The sequence below is a fragment of the Squalius cephalus genome (assembly GCF_949319135.1).
Source record: "Squalius cephalus genome assembly, chromosome: 13".
Classification (NCBI taxonomy): domain Eukaryota; kingdom Metazoa; phylum Chordata; class Actinopteri; order Cypriniformes; family Leuciscidae; genus Squalius; species Squalius cephalus.
Genome location: NC_137134.1, coordinates 17,242,837 through 17,261,856, shown reverse-complemented (window position 1 = coordinate 17,261,856; position 19,020 = coordinate 17,242,837). Strand labels below are relative to the sequence as shown.

Here is a 19,020-nt window from a genome sequence, read left to right as displayed (position 1 = left end):
TTTAAGTATCAGTAATGTTGTTGCGTGTTTTTGTTATTTTTATTAGTTGTATAGGTTTAATTCATTTTTTCTTTAGTCTTAGTCATTTAATTATTTTACTTCACTTATTTATTTCTTATTTAAGTTTTTAAGTTACATTTTTTTGGTAATCTAATATGTATAGTTTTAGTTACAAAAACAACACTGCTATCACAATGTATTCATAATATTAAAGTAATTATCTGTTTAACTTTAGTATTTACCACACAAGGTCATGTGTTAGTCTTCTTACTTTGTTTAAGATGGTCAACTTTGCGTGGTGTCTAACAACACACATCCGCAAGTGGCTTATTGCTTTTTTAAATGTTAGTTGGGGTCATTATACAGAATTTTTAGTCAGTTTTTAAAGTATTTCTAGATCAATTACAAAATCGTACCAGCAGTCTGACAGTGCCTTAAAACAACTTTAGTGTTGTTGCCATATTTGGCATTGCGTAAACTGGCGTACGGCCATGTTTGTGTGGATGTTTGACCTTTTGACCCCTGACTGCCTGCTCTCTGACCTCTGCCCCGTAGGTGGCCTGCACGCTTGTGGCAGCTCTGATGCATTTGTTCTTCTTGGCAGCGTTCAGCTGGATGCTGGTTGAGGGCCTGCTGCTCTGGAGCAAAGTAGTGAGCGTTAATTTGAGCGAGGACCGCCACATGAAATACTACTACCTGATTGGCTGGGGTAATAATTGCATTCCGCCCCTCCGATCTCCTCTTCGATCTGTTGTGGATAGGCACACTTATTGATTGGGTTCAAGAGTACAGGAATGCTGGTTTTGTACTTTATTGTTCCTCTGAGTATTTCTATAATTTTCTTTTCACAGTACTTTTTTTTCTTCTTTCTTAGACAAGGAATACTACCATGTCTGTACTATATACTAAGAGCACAAGCACAACACATTTCATTAAAAAAAAAAAATGTTGACAAAAAGATGCAACTTGATTGAGAGTAATAGTGAAAGTAAAGTAAAATCATTTTGGAGTATTTTTTGTTCACAGATGCCGCCCAAATGCTTTTTGTCCCACTCAGACACCTGTAATGTAGAAATGTCTGTGCTTGAGCAGGTCTGCCCGTGCTGATCGTTACCATCACACTGGCCTCTACCTCTGGGAACTATTCAGCCGATGGCCACTGCTGGCTCAGCGTTCAGAACGGCGTCATATGGGGCTTTGCCGGCCCAGTCATCTTCATTGTTATGGTGTGTCGCTACATCTATTATTATTGTTATATATTTTATATAAAAGAATAATATTAAATACACACATACATATGACATTTTTGTTATGTATGGTATTTTTATGTAATAATAATAATAATAATAATAATAATAAAATAGTACTCAAATATATAAAACATGTTCTTTTTTATTTTATTTATATACAGTCAACATTTAAAGTGGATCAAAACCTTTTATCAAAGTTATACATGATTTTTGAACAACATCCGTTCTTTTTTGATCCACTTCAAATGTTGACTACTATATATATATATATATATATATATATATAATATTTATATATGTGTGTGTACATGCATATACACACATATATGCACATATTGTGTATTATTATAATTTTACAAAATGTAATATTTATTATTTTTACATTACATTCTTATTATATAATGTATAATAAATACTATTTTAATGTTTGTTTTAATATATAATATATATATATATATAAAAACAAAAAAACACATGAATACACATATATAATAACAAAAATATGTTATTTAATAAAAATATGGTATTTTTTTATATATATAAAATAACAAATATGTAAAATGTGTTCTTTATATATATATATATATATATATATATATGTATATGCACATATTATGTATAATAATTTTACAATATGTACTAATATTTATCATTTTATTTTACAGTATATGTTTATTATATATTTTAATGTTTATACTGTTCTATTATATGCATATATATAAGACATAACAATAATAAAAAAACATGTTTATTATAAATTACAATATATAATAATTTTGTATATGCACATATTGAATATTTATAATGATATATATATATATATATATATTATATGCTTATTACAAATTCTAATATTTATGTTTAGTATATATTTATTATTTGAATAATTATGTTATATTTATACTTAATATTTAATTTGGTGTATGTGTGTATTAGGTGAATATCGTGATTCTGACCCGTGTGGCCCTGATCACCATCGCCACAGCCAAGAGAAGATCTTTGATGATGAACAACAGCCCGGAAGAGCAAGTCTCTGAGCAGATAAGGTACGACACCTCTCTTCCTCTCGGATTCAGGTACGGGAAGGGGAAGGATTCTCATTAGCTCATTCTTCGGTGCCTTAAGGATCGCCACATGGAGGCACCCTTTCACAGCTGTGCTCGTGAACAGTGGTCCTGTCTGCTTGTGGAGTCTGACTGATCCTCAGTCCTGTTGGCTTTCTATTAAAATGATCTATTTGCACATTACAGCCTCTTTCAACATCAAATGTTTTGTTTGTTTTTTGGTCCATTAATGGAACGATTTGACTTTTTTTGCAAGGATCACAAAGTAAACTTTCAGGCAGCTCCTTCACTGCAGGAATCCGGCGTTATATTTTTAAAAACAGGCCTTTATACTGATTCTCATGTTGGTTTATAGATTCAGCTTCTCCTTGAGACCATAAATAACCATAACGCAAATTAAGCTGCCACATGTACCCGGCGTTTGGACGAGCCTGGACCTCCGGCATCAGTCGTTGAGGTGGGGCCCTCAGAAGGCCCCTGTGTGTAAAAAATATCAATGTGACTCTTGAAAGCCCGTGGTCAAATACAGCGTTCTCCAAGGAAAATCAAACACACGCTTCCTCCGCTTGGCAGGACCTGTTCGGACAGCAGCTGGTTCGCTTTAGCGGTTACCTGAATAGGGAGGTAATTTTACACTAAACAGAATTAAAAGCGATTTAGCGTGGAAATTGTCACAATGTGAGAATAAGCAGCAGCTCCTGTTGTGCTGGGAATGACCCCTGAAATCTGTCTTCTCCAGTGTAAAACCAAAGAGGAGTGTGTGTGTGATCATATGCATGCATGATTATAAATAAAACAATGTGTTTTCCATATCAGATCTTCCTGGTCTGATTTTTGCGTTCTTTTTTGTGTTTTAGGGCGGCAGTGAAATCCGTACTGGTTCTGTTGCCGATCCTGGGCCTGACCTGGCTCTGTGGAGTCCTGGTGCCGTTCTCCGTGGTTATCGCTTACGTCTTCAGCCTCCTGAACTCACTGCAGGTAAGAGTGTTTCTCTCACTCTTGCCCTCAACGCCAGGCAAATACATCTGAAGTCTGCGGCACGTGAACGCCGTTGGGTTGCGTTAGCGCTGAAGCCCACAGTGGTTTTAGCTGAGGTAAACAGTTGGGAGTGAAGAGATAATTGCTGTTTAACATGGAGACGGCACAGACTGAGAGCATCTGTGTGTGTGTGTGTGTGTGTGTGTGTGTGTGACTGGAGTAGAATGAAGTTTTATTCAGACTTCTGGTAAATGCAGCGGTTTCTTTGAGACTTTATTCTCGCCTTTTCTGCGTCCGTGCGTTCCTAAAAATCTGTAATGGTAGTTGCCGGCCAGGTTTTTCTGTTTTCCAGTGTTTCTCTTTTAGTTACTGTCAGAATCTGGGTGAAATTATTTTTGGCGGAAGACAAAGGATTCCAAACAGATCCTCTGTTACTTCCTTTTCCCGTTAAATCATTATAAATGGCCAGTGAAATTCTTCCTAAAGCTGCTTTATTACAGCCAAACAGCACTTTTTTGTGTGTTTGATTCTGGGAAATTGATTTGGTCATTTTCTTGATTATTTTATTTATTTTTAAGTGTGTGTGTGTGTGTGTGTGTGTGTGTGTGTGTGTGTGCGTGTATGTATGTATGTATGTATGTGTGTGTGTGTGTGTGTGTATATATACCACTTAGCTGGCACAAAATCTAAATATTCAGAATACTGCATTACATTAATTAAATACTGCATCTTCTTTGTCTTTTCTCATTTTTAATATTCTGCTGTCTTCTGGAAAGCATGTACAGTAGCTTTCATGCACAAAGCAGTATGTTTTTATTTATAAATATATTTAACATCATTCTGTACATGGTAAACACTTCTGAGATCAACCAAAATAGTTTTCAGAAATGTATATTAGTTTTGTAATTTATATTTATTTTATATATAATATGAGTACCACTTTTAAAAAGGTGCAAAATCAAAATACATTTAATATTCATTTAGATCAATTTAAATGTCTATTTTTAATATTCTGCTTTCTTGAGGAAAAGCTGTACGGTGGTTTTCAAAGCACAAAGCAGTATACTTTTATTTATTTTTTATTTGTTAAATGTTTTTGATATTAAATATTTTTTAATATCATTCTGTGCTTGATTAGCACTTTTGAAATCGAAATTTTTTTTAGTACTGCCATTTATCAGAATGACCTCACACTGGCACATTCAGTGTCGACAGCTTTGTTTAAGAGCGTCGAACAGAATATCGCAGTGTGATATTTCGATCAAAGAAAGAAAAGTGTGTCATTCTTTATGCGTTACAAGCCTGTGAATCCCGAATCCTGTGTTTGCGGTCTGTAGAGCTCCTTAATCAGTTGTTTCTGTAATAGAGCTGTATATATCACAAGAAAATCAATAGAGATTTAGCCTGACTCGCATCATTAAACCACACTATAAATAGTTTATTTTTTTCCCCATTTTAGTATCTTACAGAGCTGAGGCTCTGTACGATATAAACTTTTGTCTTTGAAGGTCCTACGGTAAAATGTGTTTTAGATGTGGATGTTGTTTTCCTTGGAAGTATTTATATTGTAATCATACTTTAGTTAATGGCATAAATAGTATTTCCATATGGATTCCTCTCAAACAGGCTGCTTATATATAGTATTTATGGATTTTTCCCAAGGTTTTCTTAATCTATTGTGTTTTAAAAGTTTCAAAAGTGAAGTTCTAACCTTTGTTTACCTAATTCAAACATTGCATTTTTTATGTACAAGCATACATGATGCAGTGTGGATGTAGAAGGTGCCTGTAATGTAGTGTATAAGCCTGTTTCTAGTGATGAAACTGTGTCCTTCATCCCTGAGTTCATTGAAATTAAAATATTGAGTTAATACAACAAAGGAGATTGGTTTAATATATAGAAACTCAAAATATTATGTTATCTGAATCACATTACATTTCTAATTTGATTTGACAAAAAAAAGGTATGATAACAAATCATGAAAATATTTTTTTACAGTGTGGAAACTGCTATACCATTAAATAGCTTCATATAAATATACTATAAGTTTGATTTTACGACTTGTTTTAGAATGTTGAATATGTTTAAAACAGAGATATGTATTCTGTACTATAATTATATTTTATGGGGAACCATTTTAAAACATATAAAATGTAAAATGGATAAATTGCAACACAACATTCATCATCAAGTATTGGCGTTGGTAAATTTCACAAAATCTGCATTTATCTAAGCAAAAATATTGTGAAAATAATAATGTTGAAATGTTAAAACAAATGTCACATTTTTTTTATTTGAATTTATTTTAAAGTGTAATTTATTCCTGAATTTTCAGCGTCACATGATCCTTTAGAAATCATTCTAATATGCTGATTTAGTGCTCAAGGAGCATTTCTAATAATTATAAATGCTTAAAATTTGTGTGGAAACCATGATAGTTTTTTTTCCCCAGGATTCTTATGAATAGAAAGTTCAGCATTTATTTGAAATAGAAATCCTTGCTGAATAAAAGTATTAATTTATTGGAAAAAAAACGTACTGATCCCAAACTTTTGTACATATATTTACCTTTGCCCACTTTTTTCTGAAAGTCCACGTCTTCCTATTTTTTTAACACATAAAATAATACCTTTTATATACATAAAAATATACCTTTTCATAGTTCCTAGAACTTGGCGGAAATAACCCGCATTTTGGTGTGTTTGCACCACAGAACTGGGATTTTAGGTCTAGGAACAACTTTAGGGGGAACTAAATTAGCTCCTACTTCAGAGTCGGGTCTAAACGAACACAATAGGAACACGCGAAACACCAGCATCCGCCATTAAAAAAAGTAAATAAATATTTACTCTAGAAACTAACTCTACGAACATGGAAAACAGTGATAGGTGGACCTCTCAACCTTTGCTCTGAGGAGAAAATCCAAGACAGGACTGTTAGACAGATCGAAAAATAATGAATATGGAGAATGTGAGCGCTGTGTGCTCAGGCTCTGGCTGGCGTTCTCTGCGCCGTCAAAATAAAAGTCACAACAACAAGCGCGGCTTACGTCACTTCAGAGTTCCTACTGGCGGTGCGAATGCAACCAGGAAAACGGCCATAGGGGAACATTAGTTCTCGGGGAATCGCCCTGGTGGCTAAATCCTAGAATTGAGGGCCTAGAACTACCCAAAGCCTCTAATGTCAATGATTTTAGCTCCAAATCAGTCCAAACTGAAAATGAGTCAGAGATTTTTTTTTTGGGGGGGGGGGAGATGTAGAATCCACAGGAAATCACCACAGGCCTTTGTGTGATCGTTTCGCCGCTTGGATATTTTGCCAGCCTCTTCCTTTTCAAATGTGGCAGGTGAAAATATAACTCCCATGTGTTAAAGACCAAACTGATTGAACTGTTTTCTCTCTCTAAATTCCACCCTTTGTTTTGCCCACAGCTCTTTTATATATCGGCTCGGGTCTCTAGAGCTGCGAACAATGACAATAAAACTGTGCTTTTTACCCAGCTGCATTGTAAAGTCAACCTTGTTAGAAAACCCAACCACTCCAGCAGCAACGAAACGACAAATTTCATATAAAGTTTTATGAAGTTGTTGACAATGATTCCCTCACTTATCGTCAATTAACGCTTTTATGCCACGTATTTTCTGTTTGTTTTGACGTGCGTTGAGAACGTACCTCCGCTGTATCCAGAGTGCTTGAGTCGTTCGATGCCACAGACCTTGTGTTTAAGTGCTCCGTATATGTTGTAAGCTATTAAATACTTCGGTACGGCCCATGGTTTTAAAAGGAAGCAGAGACGGCACACGCTCATATGAATGCAGACCGCATGGGGCGGTGAATGAAACATTCTACCATCTGAAGCTGCTTTGATTGAGGACATATTCATAATTTCATTGGCACGGTTGCTCTCTAAGCAACGCCCTTGAAAATGTGAGGAATATAACAGGCTCACTTTATCCAGAGAGTCCTATGGCGTTATGTGAAATTCCTGTTGTCATTCCATGTTTCATTGTATTTTCAATAGGCAGCAATAACAACATAACTTAAGCCACAGGACTTTATTGTTAAATCAATAAAAGTAATAATGTTGACAAGCTCTTTTCATTGGCCGCACTTCCTGTTGTTTTGAGTGAGGGAAACATGACAAACAAATCATTCTGATTTATTTAGTGCTAAGCATGAAATGGCTTAATTTGCATATTTCGTAAAAAAAAAAAAAAGTTTGACTTTTCGTGTGGTAGTTATTCAGTCTTCTAGCTTTAATATCATTTTTATATATTAGCTTTAATAGAGCATCCCATAGGAATGACATGTAGATGTAGATGTTTCAGTAAAAAGTGGTACAAATTATTTTAACATTCTTAAGTGGGTTGGAATGTATTATGACGTCGAGAAGTGCTGTTTTTCTTTTGAAGAAATGTTAAATAACTTTAGTGTAACATTTCTACAACACATGATACTGTGAACTCTTTAGATATTATTGTTTCTACAGTTGCCAGAATTAATACATGAAGCTAAAACTTAATGTTGTTTAATTTAAGTATTCTTACTTATTTTAGAGGAATTTTAGAGGGTGACACATAGTTTAATGTATAACATTATCCTGTTCAGATGACTCCAAAACGCACTTACAGTATTAATTTTGTATTATTTACTAACTCCTGCACCATAAATACCACCACGTGCTTCTCCATCAGGCTGGAAATAAATGGCTTTGGGTGAGGACGGGGTGGGGAGGGGGAAGTGGAGGTGCTTCATTTGGTCATAAATCGCACGACCCTCTGTCATCCAATCTCGGTGCAATGTCATTCAAAAACTCAGTGCTATCCATTACCGGTATATAATAGGCCCTCCAGCATGCATTGTCCATAGCATTATACGCTCATAATTTCCCTCTATCAATAACTTTGAGGATAGAGAGTTTAAAGGGGGTTTGGGGTCACAAACTCTTACCAAAAGTTTTTTGGGTGTTGCAGTAAGGTGAATCCTACATCCTTATACCTTTTTATTATTATTAAATTATAATTATAAAAAAAAAAAATCTGTGGGTACTTTGAAAGTATTTTTTTATATAAACATAAATGAAAAATTATACTACATACATTTTCCACCTTTTTGCTAAAAGTTTGCAGTGCAAGACACGAATAAAATAGAAACATTAATGTGAAATGAAACGCATTAGCATCCATATTCATACACTGTTTCAGCAGAGTCACAACAAACACCTCCTGAACTCTTTAACGAAGTGTTTTGGGAAATTATTTTGACATGGATGCAAGTTGAGGTCAACAGGGGAGGCAACCTGGGCGAGCGCCACAAACCCCTCACAAAGAGACGAGCGACTCATTTTAAAAACTCTCTGTAACAAACAAAATCAGGACAGGAATCCCTCAGTCAAGACAGGTGTCCAGCTCGTCTCTCACTCCTCATGCCCTCCATGGTCAGCCGGTCCCCAAACCCCCGGTCAGGGAAATGTTTTTCAAGTTGAATTGTTTAAGACGGAAAACACGGAAAAATGTCTGTTGTTCACAAATATCCTATATTAGATGTGCTAAAGGGTAACTCTCGTCAAAATGCAACCTAGGTATTTTTGTTAATCTACCCGAAGCAAACTTTCGCTTAAAAGCATAATTAGGATGGAAACGCCACAAGTTTGACCGTATTTTCGTTTTCGGTCAAATTGCCTTTTGAATGGGAGTGCTTGGGGCAGCATCAAAAATCGCTATTTTTAAAGGGGACATATCATGCTAAATCCACTTTTTTAGCCCTTAAATGCATTTTGTTGTATATTTGGAGTGTTTAGAAGTACAGCAAAGTTGAAATTAGTCTCTTCAGGTGCTTCGTTGATATCTTTATATTCTGTTTTGGTCATATTTTTCAACCTGTTCCGATTTTTCTGTTCTCTATGGTGTTTTGTGAACAATTACGTCACAGTATTTGCAGCGGAACTGCCAAATAAGGACATTGACTACCGGCTCAACACTTCGAGCAATCCGCCATTTTTATTTCTCGCTGCAATTTTGTAGTCCAAGCTAAAGGATGCAGAAGTTACGAGAGGGTAAGTTAAAATGTTCAGTTGTTGGATGTAGTAACCCACACGCTTCATTACACGTCTAATGTAGATGAACTGCTGCGCTTGTGACAGGGCGCATGTTTAACTGAAAGAACGAGCAGAGAGAGAGAGACCCGGTCGCGCGTACGCACTCTCTCTCTCTTCGGAGCCAGGCGAAATAAAAGTGTAAACAAGACTTCACCGTCTCCAAACTAGACGCTGTCTTGCTCTCTCTCCCTCGCACATATTAATCAAAATAAATCGACACGGTGGTAAAAGGTCGGAAGACCAAAGTTTAATGTGTAAATACAGTAACACACCATTGCGATACATCCATATGAAGACGTTGTTCTGCAGGCTCGTCGTCTTCATTTTCATCTCGCTCCGGCTCCGACTCTGGCTCGAACATGTAAGGCTGGCTGGACAAGTCTTCCGTTGTTGACATTTTGTTAATAACGTGTGAATAAAAAGTTTCTGTGCCGCTAGATAATCATATCTCTGCTATCAAACTACAAAAATGGCCGAACGGGGTGGAGTTGAACCTCTGCATCCTGGAGAGGGGGTGGGGTATGAAGTGTCTCAATTGTATTTAAAGAGACCGCACCAAAACGAGTTGCTCTCAGACGCACATCAGAAAAGGGGTAGAAAAGGGGCCTGTGGAGCTATAATAATGAGGAATTCAGACCCAAACATTGCAGTTCCGCTTTATATAGACTACAAATGTATGATTTATATGTAAAAAGGAACGATTTAAAAACATGATATGTCTCCTTTAAAACACTAAGAAGGCTCGACACAACATGAAACTCGAAGTATCACCAGGGGCTCTACACATGAACTCCAGCATTGAGAACATTGTTTGTGTACACAGAGTTTACTAAAAAGAAAGATTTTGAACAACTCACTGTAGCTGTGTCCGCCGGCATTTTGACAGTCAAAAATAGTCGATCTCCGAATGCAACGTAACAGGAAGGAGAGTAAAGATGGAAAGCTCATAAAGCTTAGTTCCATATAAATTCACGGATAATTTGTTGTTTTGTCATTAAAATCAATATTGACCTTGTATTTAAAAAAGGATGCTCATATAAGAAGCAATACTAAAATTCATAGTCAGTCGCATTCGGAGATCGACTATTTTTGACTGTCAAAATGCCGGCGGACACAGCTACAGTGAGTTGTTCAATATCTTTCTTTTTAGTAAAATCTGTGTACACAAACAATGTTCTTAATGCTGGAGTTCATGTGTAGAGCCCCTGGTGATACTTCGAGTTTCATGTTGTGTCGAGCCTTCTTAGTGTTTTAAAAATAACGATTTTTGATGCTGCCCCAAGCACTCCCATTCAAAAGGCAATTTGACCGAAAACGGAAATACGGTCAAACTTAAAAGTGGCGTTTCCATTCTAATTATGCTTTTAAACGAAAATTTGCCTCGGGTAGATTAACAAAAAGACCCTAGTTTGTATTTTGGCGAGAGTTACCCTTCAATAGCTGTGTCTATATCTGTCTATCTATCTATCCATCCATCCATCCATCCAGTCAAAAGTTTGGAAACATTACAATTTTTGTATTTTTCAAAGAAGTCTCTTATGCTCAACAAGGCTGTATTTATATAGGAATAAATATAATTTATTCCTGTGATGGTAAAGCTGAATTTTCAGCATCATTACTCCAGTCTTCAGTGTCACATGATCCTTCAGAAATCATTCTAATATGATGATCTGATGATCAAGAAACATTTTATTATTATCATTATCAATGTTGAAAACAGTTTATGCTTTTTTTACATTTTTGTGAGAACAATTGGTGAACAACATTTTGCAGACCCATGTTTTAGACCCCTTAATGTAGGATTGATCTTTTTAGGGGAAAAAAAACACACCCACAAGCAATTAAATCATATATATAAATATGGCTTATGTTCAAACATAAATAATTATATAGAAACATTTTATCGGTGATGACTTTCTATGTGCCATTGAGTGTGAGATTCGGCCATACTGCATAAAGAAAAATGACCAAAAAGCAACAAATAATCGTTGTGAATAACGTGCTTCCTGTCGAGAGGAAAGGGAATTCCACGGCTCGCACGAATCACCAAAAGAGCCCGTCGCGTTTGGCACCCACCCGCATTTATTTGCTTTATAATTACCTGCCAGCTCTGTGTAGTAATAGTTTGTGTCATAGGAAAGCAAATCACTCGGCTACCCTGGCAGGAGATTGAGGATCACATGACCCGCTGGGAACGACCTCGCAACCCCTCTTACAACAACACGGCCCTCACATGTTTAACCTCTGGTGTCAGAAACCACTCCGACACCCAAATTACGTTGAAAGAATGGCCACTTCATTTATAATTTCAGCTGATATAGTTTTATGAGATGGGCGATATCTTTTAAATCAGTTTTAATCTGAGAGCTGCGGACTGTTTGGTGAGCTTTGATGTATACTTTGCAGATAATTAACAAGAACTGGGTCAGTCTGGGCAAGAGAAAAGCTCTTGCTCTTTTTTCTATAAAGGCTGTCAAACGCTGATGCCAATTTACCAGCGAGCAATTCGTTTTCTGCATGGAAATGAAATCCAAAATAAACACGGTATGTATTATTCATGCCTTTGCTCTTTTTAAATCATTATTTCATCTGAAAGAAATCCTAATTGTGAGGCTTGCTTGTTGTTGACTAGAATGAAGCGTTTTTAATCGTTGGTTTGTCTTAAAATTTCACGACTGAAGTCGTACATGCACATCCTGTTAAAATAAATTACAAACCAAACAAATATCTGTGTTAAGATTTATTCATTGGGACAAGAGGAATCCCACATATATATTGCGCAGTGTGAAACATTTCAGCCCTTTTGCCCTTCCTGTCGTCATGTGACATTTCCCCTGCTGTCTGGCCTCTAACGATTGTTTACGAGGATATGTTGATTCGTATTAATCTGGTTCTTGTCGTTTCGGTGGGTTTTGTTAAGAGTTACCCACCCTAGGTGGGAAAAAGCACAGGGCCGCTGACAGCTCGGCTCTCGGCTGCGGAGTTGGGCTTTTTACACTGTGCAGATGTGGTCTTTGGGCTTTGTTTTTCTAAGTAATTATCGTCATTAAGTCAAAGCATGTGCCAATCATCTGCCTTTGAGTTGGGCCCAGTTCAGGCCGAAAACCACCTTAATGCTTGAAGTGCGTCAAAACTCTCAGGTCTCAACTGGACTCATTAGCTCTTGAAAAAGGCAAGTGGTTGAGTTTGGTCCGCTGGCAGTCTCGAATTTTATGGTAGTCCGTTTTAAGGCTTTTCACCTCTTGCTCAATCATACCGAAAACACTCCGGTTTAAGTTTATGTAGGGGTCAATGACAAAAGAAGAGATGAGATTGAGATGAAAAAGATTTTTTTTCATTTGTTTAATCAAAATGCAAGTGCCAAGTTTGTAGGAATGGTATCTTTGTTTTCTTGTCGGTTACAAAATGTTATTTATTTATTTATATATGATTTTAATGAGTCAAAAAAATTGAAGTGTTGTTATCATCAAGAAAAAAAAATGTTTTAATAAAACTTTTCAAACATTATTCCTCGTTTTTTATCATGAATAATCTTGAATGTCGTGAAACTTTCTTAAAGGTTATTTAGCTTGACCCAAATTAACCTTGGATTTTCATTAAAGTGACCTTGACACAGTCATGAAGGTCTACGGGGATCGTCTCTGTAATATAATTTCCTGTTTTATGGTTTTTATTTTCACATGACATTAAAATGGCTTCCTGCCTGTTGGTTACACCACACTGACTTTGATTCAACTCTTTTTAATATTAAAAGTATCTTAAAAATAAAACCTCAGCATTGCATAGTTTGAAAATAAATTATAATAAAAGTTTATTTTTTAAAGAATTACAGCCTTTTTTTTTTTTTGGTTTATTTTGTGTTTTGTTGCGATTTGTGCATTGTCTGAATAGTTCTACCATATAAACTTGTTTTATAAATTTACGTTTAACATTTTATTTTTTTAAATAATGTATTTTTGAATCATTGAATAGATCCAGACCAAAAAGAAAAGAAAAATCTTTGACATTTACATGTAATGATATAATATTCTTGTGGGAAGGATGTTTAGCTAAAACGATCAGTGCGAAGACTATTTCACACGACGGCGAAGAGACAAAGTCTAGAAACACAGACTCTGAAATAGACAAAGAGACTGGAAAACGAAGACGAATGAAGTGCTCATGTCGATGAACTACCATTCGTTTTCACTTAGGACTGCCGTGAGCCGTGGTCAACCCTAAACGCATGTGACGTTCGCTCCGAGTTATAAGGATTGATGCTCTTGGTGTAAAGTGTCTTAACCGCATGTGGCACGGCTCGGGCACATGCCATTAACCCCCAGCCCACTCAAATCTGAAGAAGAAAACAAGACGACTCCCAGACAAAGTAGTCTCTACTCTAGATGTGGTTTTTATTGTGCTTTCTTATAAATCAAATCTTTATTGCCATGTTGCAATATAAAAAAAAACTGCAATAATATTTAGCTCGAAATAACCTTATTTACAGTACATCGAATTATGCCCAAATGCATGATTGCAGGTGTGTGATATTGAACACAGCACTGAGCGCCAGCGTTTTTAAACGGCAGATTTTCTGCTCGTGTCTGAGAGTTCTGGGTCCAGTCCCAGCTGTTCCTTCTTAGCCGTTTGAAGCCTGACATTTTTCTAGCTTTCAGTGGAAAGTATGTAATTAGAATTTGCCTGAGATTGGCAGGGCGGTCTCATGCGTTTTGACAGCGGGGGCACTCAGAAATGTCCGTTGGATGCCTAAGTATTTTTAATTAAACAGTTTTTTGGCACACGGGGCCTCCTTTTCTCCTCAAGTTCAAAGAGTGTGGCTTGACCCATGTGTTAAGAGTTTGTATCAATTTTCTGCAAGGATGTTTGACTTGGCCCTTCGAAGCATGCAATGTGAAATTGTCTTGTTTAAAAGCGAATTTGTTTACCATTCACTCTCTCTTTCGACTCTCACACATGTGTGCCATGAGCTTTTGGTGTTTAGTTACTTTGGTTTCTAAGTGTCCAGCCTGTTCTTTCTCTCTTTTTTTTTTTTTAATGCATAAAAATTTTCAATTTTTGATGTTGAATTAGAACTTTTACATTGTAAATATACAATTTAATTTAATTGAAATGATTATATATATTACTTACCTATTTTAAACTAAAATAATGTTTTTTATCTGAAAAAAGTGATTTCTTGATTCTTGATCTCACTTTTTGTGACAGCATTGAACTTAAACAAATAAATGTGCACTAAATACAACCAGTAAAACAGGAACGTACTCTGAAAAGCATAACTCAATATCTGTCAAAAACGTTGTGATGAACTGCAGCGTTTACTGTGCTATTAAAAAACTAAAATACTGTGCTGGGAGTCAAATGATTTGTTTGTTTAAACTGGTTCATGATGATTGCGTCAATCAAAATTAACATATCTTGTCAACATTTAAATACGACAAACACCTTCTAGGAAGACTTGATAAAGCTTTATAAAGCTGTCAATACAATTTTTCGTTTCTTTTATCCATTACAGGTTTAAAATTCCTCCATCATATGGGCGTAGAGAATAAGGCACTTTTTTTTTGAGGATTTGCTTAGAAAACTGTCCTCTGAAATGGCGTAATACCATATTTTCGTCATAAATTTCTTTTTTATTATCATATTTTTCTCCCTTGCACAAGACTGAATATGTGCTCTTGTGATGACTAACCTTCAGATGCATCTGAAGATCCATTCGGTGTATAACGAGATATTAAACCTGTCGTTTGACTTTGTAAAAGGCTGTTGGGAAGGCGCAGAAATGTGGATGTTGTAATGATCCCGATTGTTATTTTTTTCTGCGTCCAATTTGAGAGCAGAGAGGGTGTTTCTGCTGTATACACGGTTGCGCTCTGCGATAGCAGGGAACATCTGTTTTGCGCTTGTTGTTCCTCTTGGCTGCTTCTCAATTGGATTTCCTCAAGCAGGTCCAAGAGCTGTCACCTCTGCCAGGCTCTGTTAGCTATCACCGCCGGACCCTATATTAAGAAGGGCTTTCAGGGCTAAGTTAATAACTCTCCCCGCCTCCCCTGACTGCCTCACACTGCCTGTGCCGTTCTCTACCTCGTCTGTTCGCTGCTGGGTGGCCTGTGGGTATCCCTTCTCGTTTTCAGCTCCTCCCTGCCTCGATAGGGCCTTATATACACTGAATCTTCCTCGTTACATTTCTCTCTCCTCTTCATTTACATTTTGGACCACATTAGTAAAATTTCGGCAGAAATTTCTTGGCAAAAAAAGTCCATTGTCTATTGTCAATAGTAGAAGATGTATGAAGCACAGCTCACACAGAAGTCACTTTCAGACCAAGCAGCTTTCTGTTGGTCAGCGTGGTGAAAAAAAGTGAGAAAACCAGTTGCCTGAAAAAATTAAGTAATAAACTTCATGCGTAATTGAAAAAATTAAGTTACGTGAACTTGACAATTCGAACTTAATTTTTTCAAATACAAATGAAGTGTATTTACTTAATAATTTTAAGGCAACGGGTTTCCTAAATCTTTTACGTTAAACCAGTGAACCTATTGCAAAATCTGTGTGCAAATTCCCAATTGCTTGAATTGCTTATAAAATGACTGGGATTTCACATGTAAAAATTCACAGGATAACGATAAATGTTGGTTTATGCTGTAGACATGATGCCTCAAATCACTTTTACTTTTATATGCAATCAGACTTTTCATCTGGTGGACGCAAGAATGGTGGAATAATTCCACATTGCAATGTGGATAAAGTGGTATCATAAAAATGGAATTAACTGATAGAGTTAGAATTATCATTAACACTTTAGTTTAGGGTCCAATTCACACTATTAACTAGTTGCTTATTAGCATGCATATTACTAGGATAATTGACTGTTGTTAGTACTATGTTACTAATTACTACTGTTTAATAAGCAGTAATTAGGAGTTTATTAAGGCAAAAGTCTTAAGTTAATATTGAGGATTGGACCCTAATCTAAAGTGTGACCGAATTATCATTATCAAATAATTAAGTTTAAAGGTAAAAGTTATGATTAAAATGTTAGTAGATTTTTTATTTAATTATCCCAATTTTGGGATTTTTTTTAATAGACCACCTTTTTATGATAAAAATTTAATATTTAAATAATTGATTTTATAACCATATGCAAGAACCAGAAAAAAACAGACAAATTAATAAATAAACAGAAAGAAAAAAGAGTCAATTGGGTTTTATATAGAAACACTAGGGGCCCTTGTCTTACACCCAGCGCAATGCAAAATTACAAAATTGCGCCCATGGGCATGCTGGTATGAAAACGAAGTGTGTTCTGGCGCATTGTTGGCACGTTGCTATTTTGAGGCAACAGAAATAGACTACTAACCCGCTCTTTAAATAACAAAAAAACTGACATTGACTTTAGACCAGGTTTCAGTTGGTCAATGGTGCAATAATTTTTTTTTTGTTATTTAATGAGCGCGTTAGTAATGTGCGCCTATAGGCGGGTCCACAACGCGTGTATACTCTGCTTATTAAACACACAGGGACGCGCAGCAGCACACAAACATGCCAAATATTAAAATGAAAAGGATTACAATGTAAAATATTGTGTACATAAAGATATGGTGGAATCCGGCTTGTCCCTTAGATGATCTACTTGCGCACTTTTACCTCGCGCACGAGCAGATCCGTTTGCGCTCTGGAGACGGCTTAGGTCTTTCCACTATCAAATTCCGCCATCACTGTAAAAAATTTCTAACCCTCCCAAATCAAAAATTTCAAGTGACTGATAACATCTAAATTTTTCAATTGGCCCAAGTGAAATTCTGTAAATTATAAAATTAAATTTACAGAATTTCACTTGGGCCAATTGAAAAATTTAGATGTTATCGGTCACTTGAAATTTTTGATTTGGGAGGGTTAGAAATTTTTTACAGTGATGTAAATAGCGAATCCGCCGTGGCGCGAATGCAACTGGCATTTAAAGGGAATGGGAGATGAGACTCTGATTGGTTTAACGCACGTAAATCCCAAAACACACCCATTACTCATTAAGAGAATAGGGACAACCCTTTTAGACCTTGCGCCGGGCGCGCCGACCATTTTTCCCGTCGTTAAACTAGCAAAAGTGGATTCGGACACACGCCTAAGTGAATTTGCGCAGTGCGCTTTAGATCATGCGCTTAGATCGTTAAAATAGGGCCCTAGGGTTCTTGACTCAATTTTGAAGATCCCTTTTTGCCAAAAAGGTTCTATATAAGGGGAAATATCATAAATGATTACATAAAACCGTCATGTTTACCGTTTTTTTTCCAATTTTTTCAATTAGAATGTTTAAAAGCTTTTTAATTAATCCCTAAAAGGTTCTATACTGTATTTGAAGTGACTGACAGAACCCTTAAAAGTTCTATATATAACCTTTTTCCCAAGAGTGTAGTAGACTTTTCGCAAGTAAAATCAAGTAATTTCAATAGAAATCCACAATATTTCGCTCAAGAATGAAGGATTTCCTCCCACAGATTTCACAACGGTTTGCCGGCAAAAAACGGCTTTTTGGGAGTGTAGAGATGCTCACACAGAAGTCGATTTCAAACCAAGCAGTTTTTTGTTGGTTTGAAATCGACTTCTGTGTGAGCATCTCTACACTCCCAAAAATAGACTTTTTAATGCGATTAAAAACAAATCAAAAGACGGAACCGCATGGCAACACCCTGACAACCAGAGATACTCTTAATTCTATTATACAGACACCTTATGCATATCCTCTATTGACATCCACTCTAGTAGCGTTACAATTCTTAAACTTTTTTTTTTTTTTTTGTTGCTAACCTGGAACACTTTACCTTCATAGCACTGACTTTTGCACAGACAAGCACTGGCAAACAATATCATTTTATTTGACCTTTTCTCACTCCCTCACTCTCTTTCAGAACCCGTTTGCCCCGTCCTGCCTCGTTCCAGGACCTTTCTGGACTTTCAGAGCTGACTGGCAGTGCGTTAGTTTTCTTTATTTCAACAGCGAGTCAGACCACCCTGTGCAGGCATGTGAAATAAGTCTGGCTGTGTGTTGATAGATCGTATAAAATTATTTTGTCATTGACTGGTATAATTTTAAAGGGCAAGTTTTACAAATTCTAACCTGCCATTTAATGTGTCAAAGGGTGAAATCAAATCCGCCTAAGTACAAGTTCACATTGTTTTTATTTGGCAATGTACCTTTAATGGCCGTTTCACACGGAAAGCTGATCATAGGCCTACATCACGCTTAACGTCCAAAGCACTAGACGACAACATCAGTGCTAGCTTTTTTATCAATGAAAAACTCATTATTCATTGATAATCTTCCCTTCTGCTGTAGCTCTCAAATCGAATTTTCTTTAAGAGGGTCTTATACATGTTTTACCCTGATTCATAAGGGCTAACATTTGGAAGTCGACATGATTTTCAAGCTTTCGTTCACATTCTCTTGTAGGAAAAAACTGCCAGGCTCAGAGTTTCACAGCTGGGCCTGGTTTTGAACCCTCTCTGACATTCCCACCACACAGCTGAACACGTCTCCGAATTTGATCCGGTTCTGCAGTACATCAGCGTCAAAACCCAAAGCTGACATTTGGCCCTTTTTTAAAAGACCGCTGGCACTTAAAGTAAACGTTGTGTA

The 19,020-nt window shown here is 36.4% G+C and overlaps 1 protein-coding gene across 1 annotated transcript in view; it reads left to right on the top strand.

Annotated features, from left to right (window-relative positions):
- Window positions 1-19,020, top strand: part of LOC307170448 (adhesion G protein-coupled receptor D2) — a 39,042-nt gene that overhangs the window by 7,389 nt on the left and 12,633 nt on the right. Inside the window, exons 17-20 of the mRNA XM_079891559.1 lie at window positions 556-709; window positions 1,093-1,226; window positions 2,187-2,296; window positions 3,172-3,292. Of these exons, the coding sequence (XP_079747685.1) occupies window positions 556-709; window positions 1,093-1,226; window positions 2,187-2,296; window positions 3,172-3,292 (519 nt within the window). The remainder of the gene's footprint in view (window positions 1-555; window positions 710-1,092; window positions 1,227-2,186; window positions 2,297-3,171; window positions 3,293-19,020) is intronic.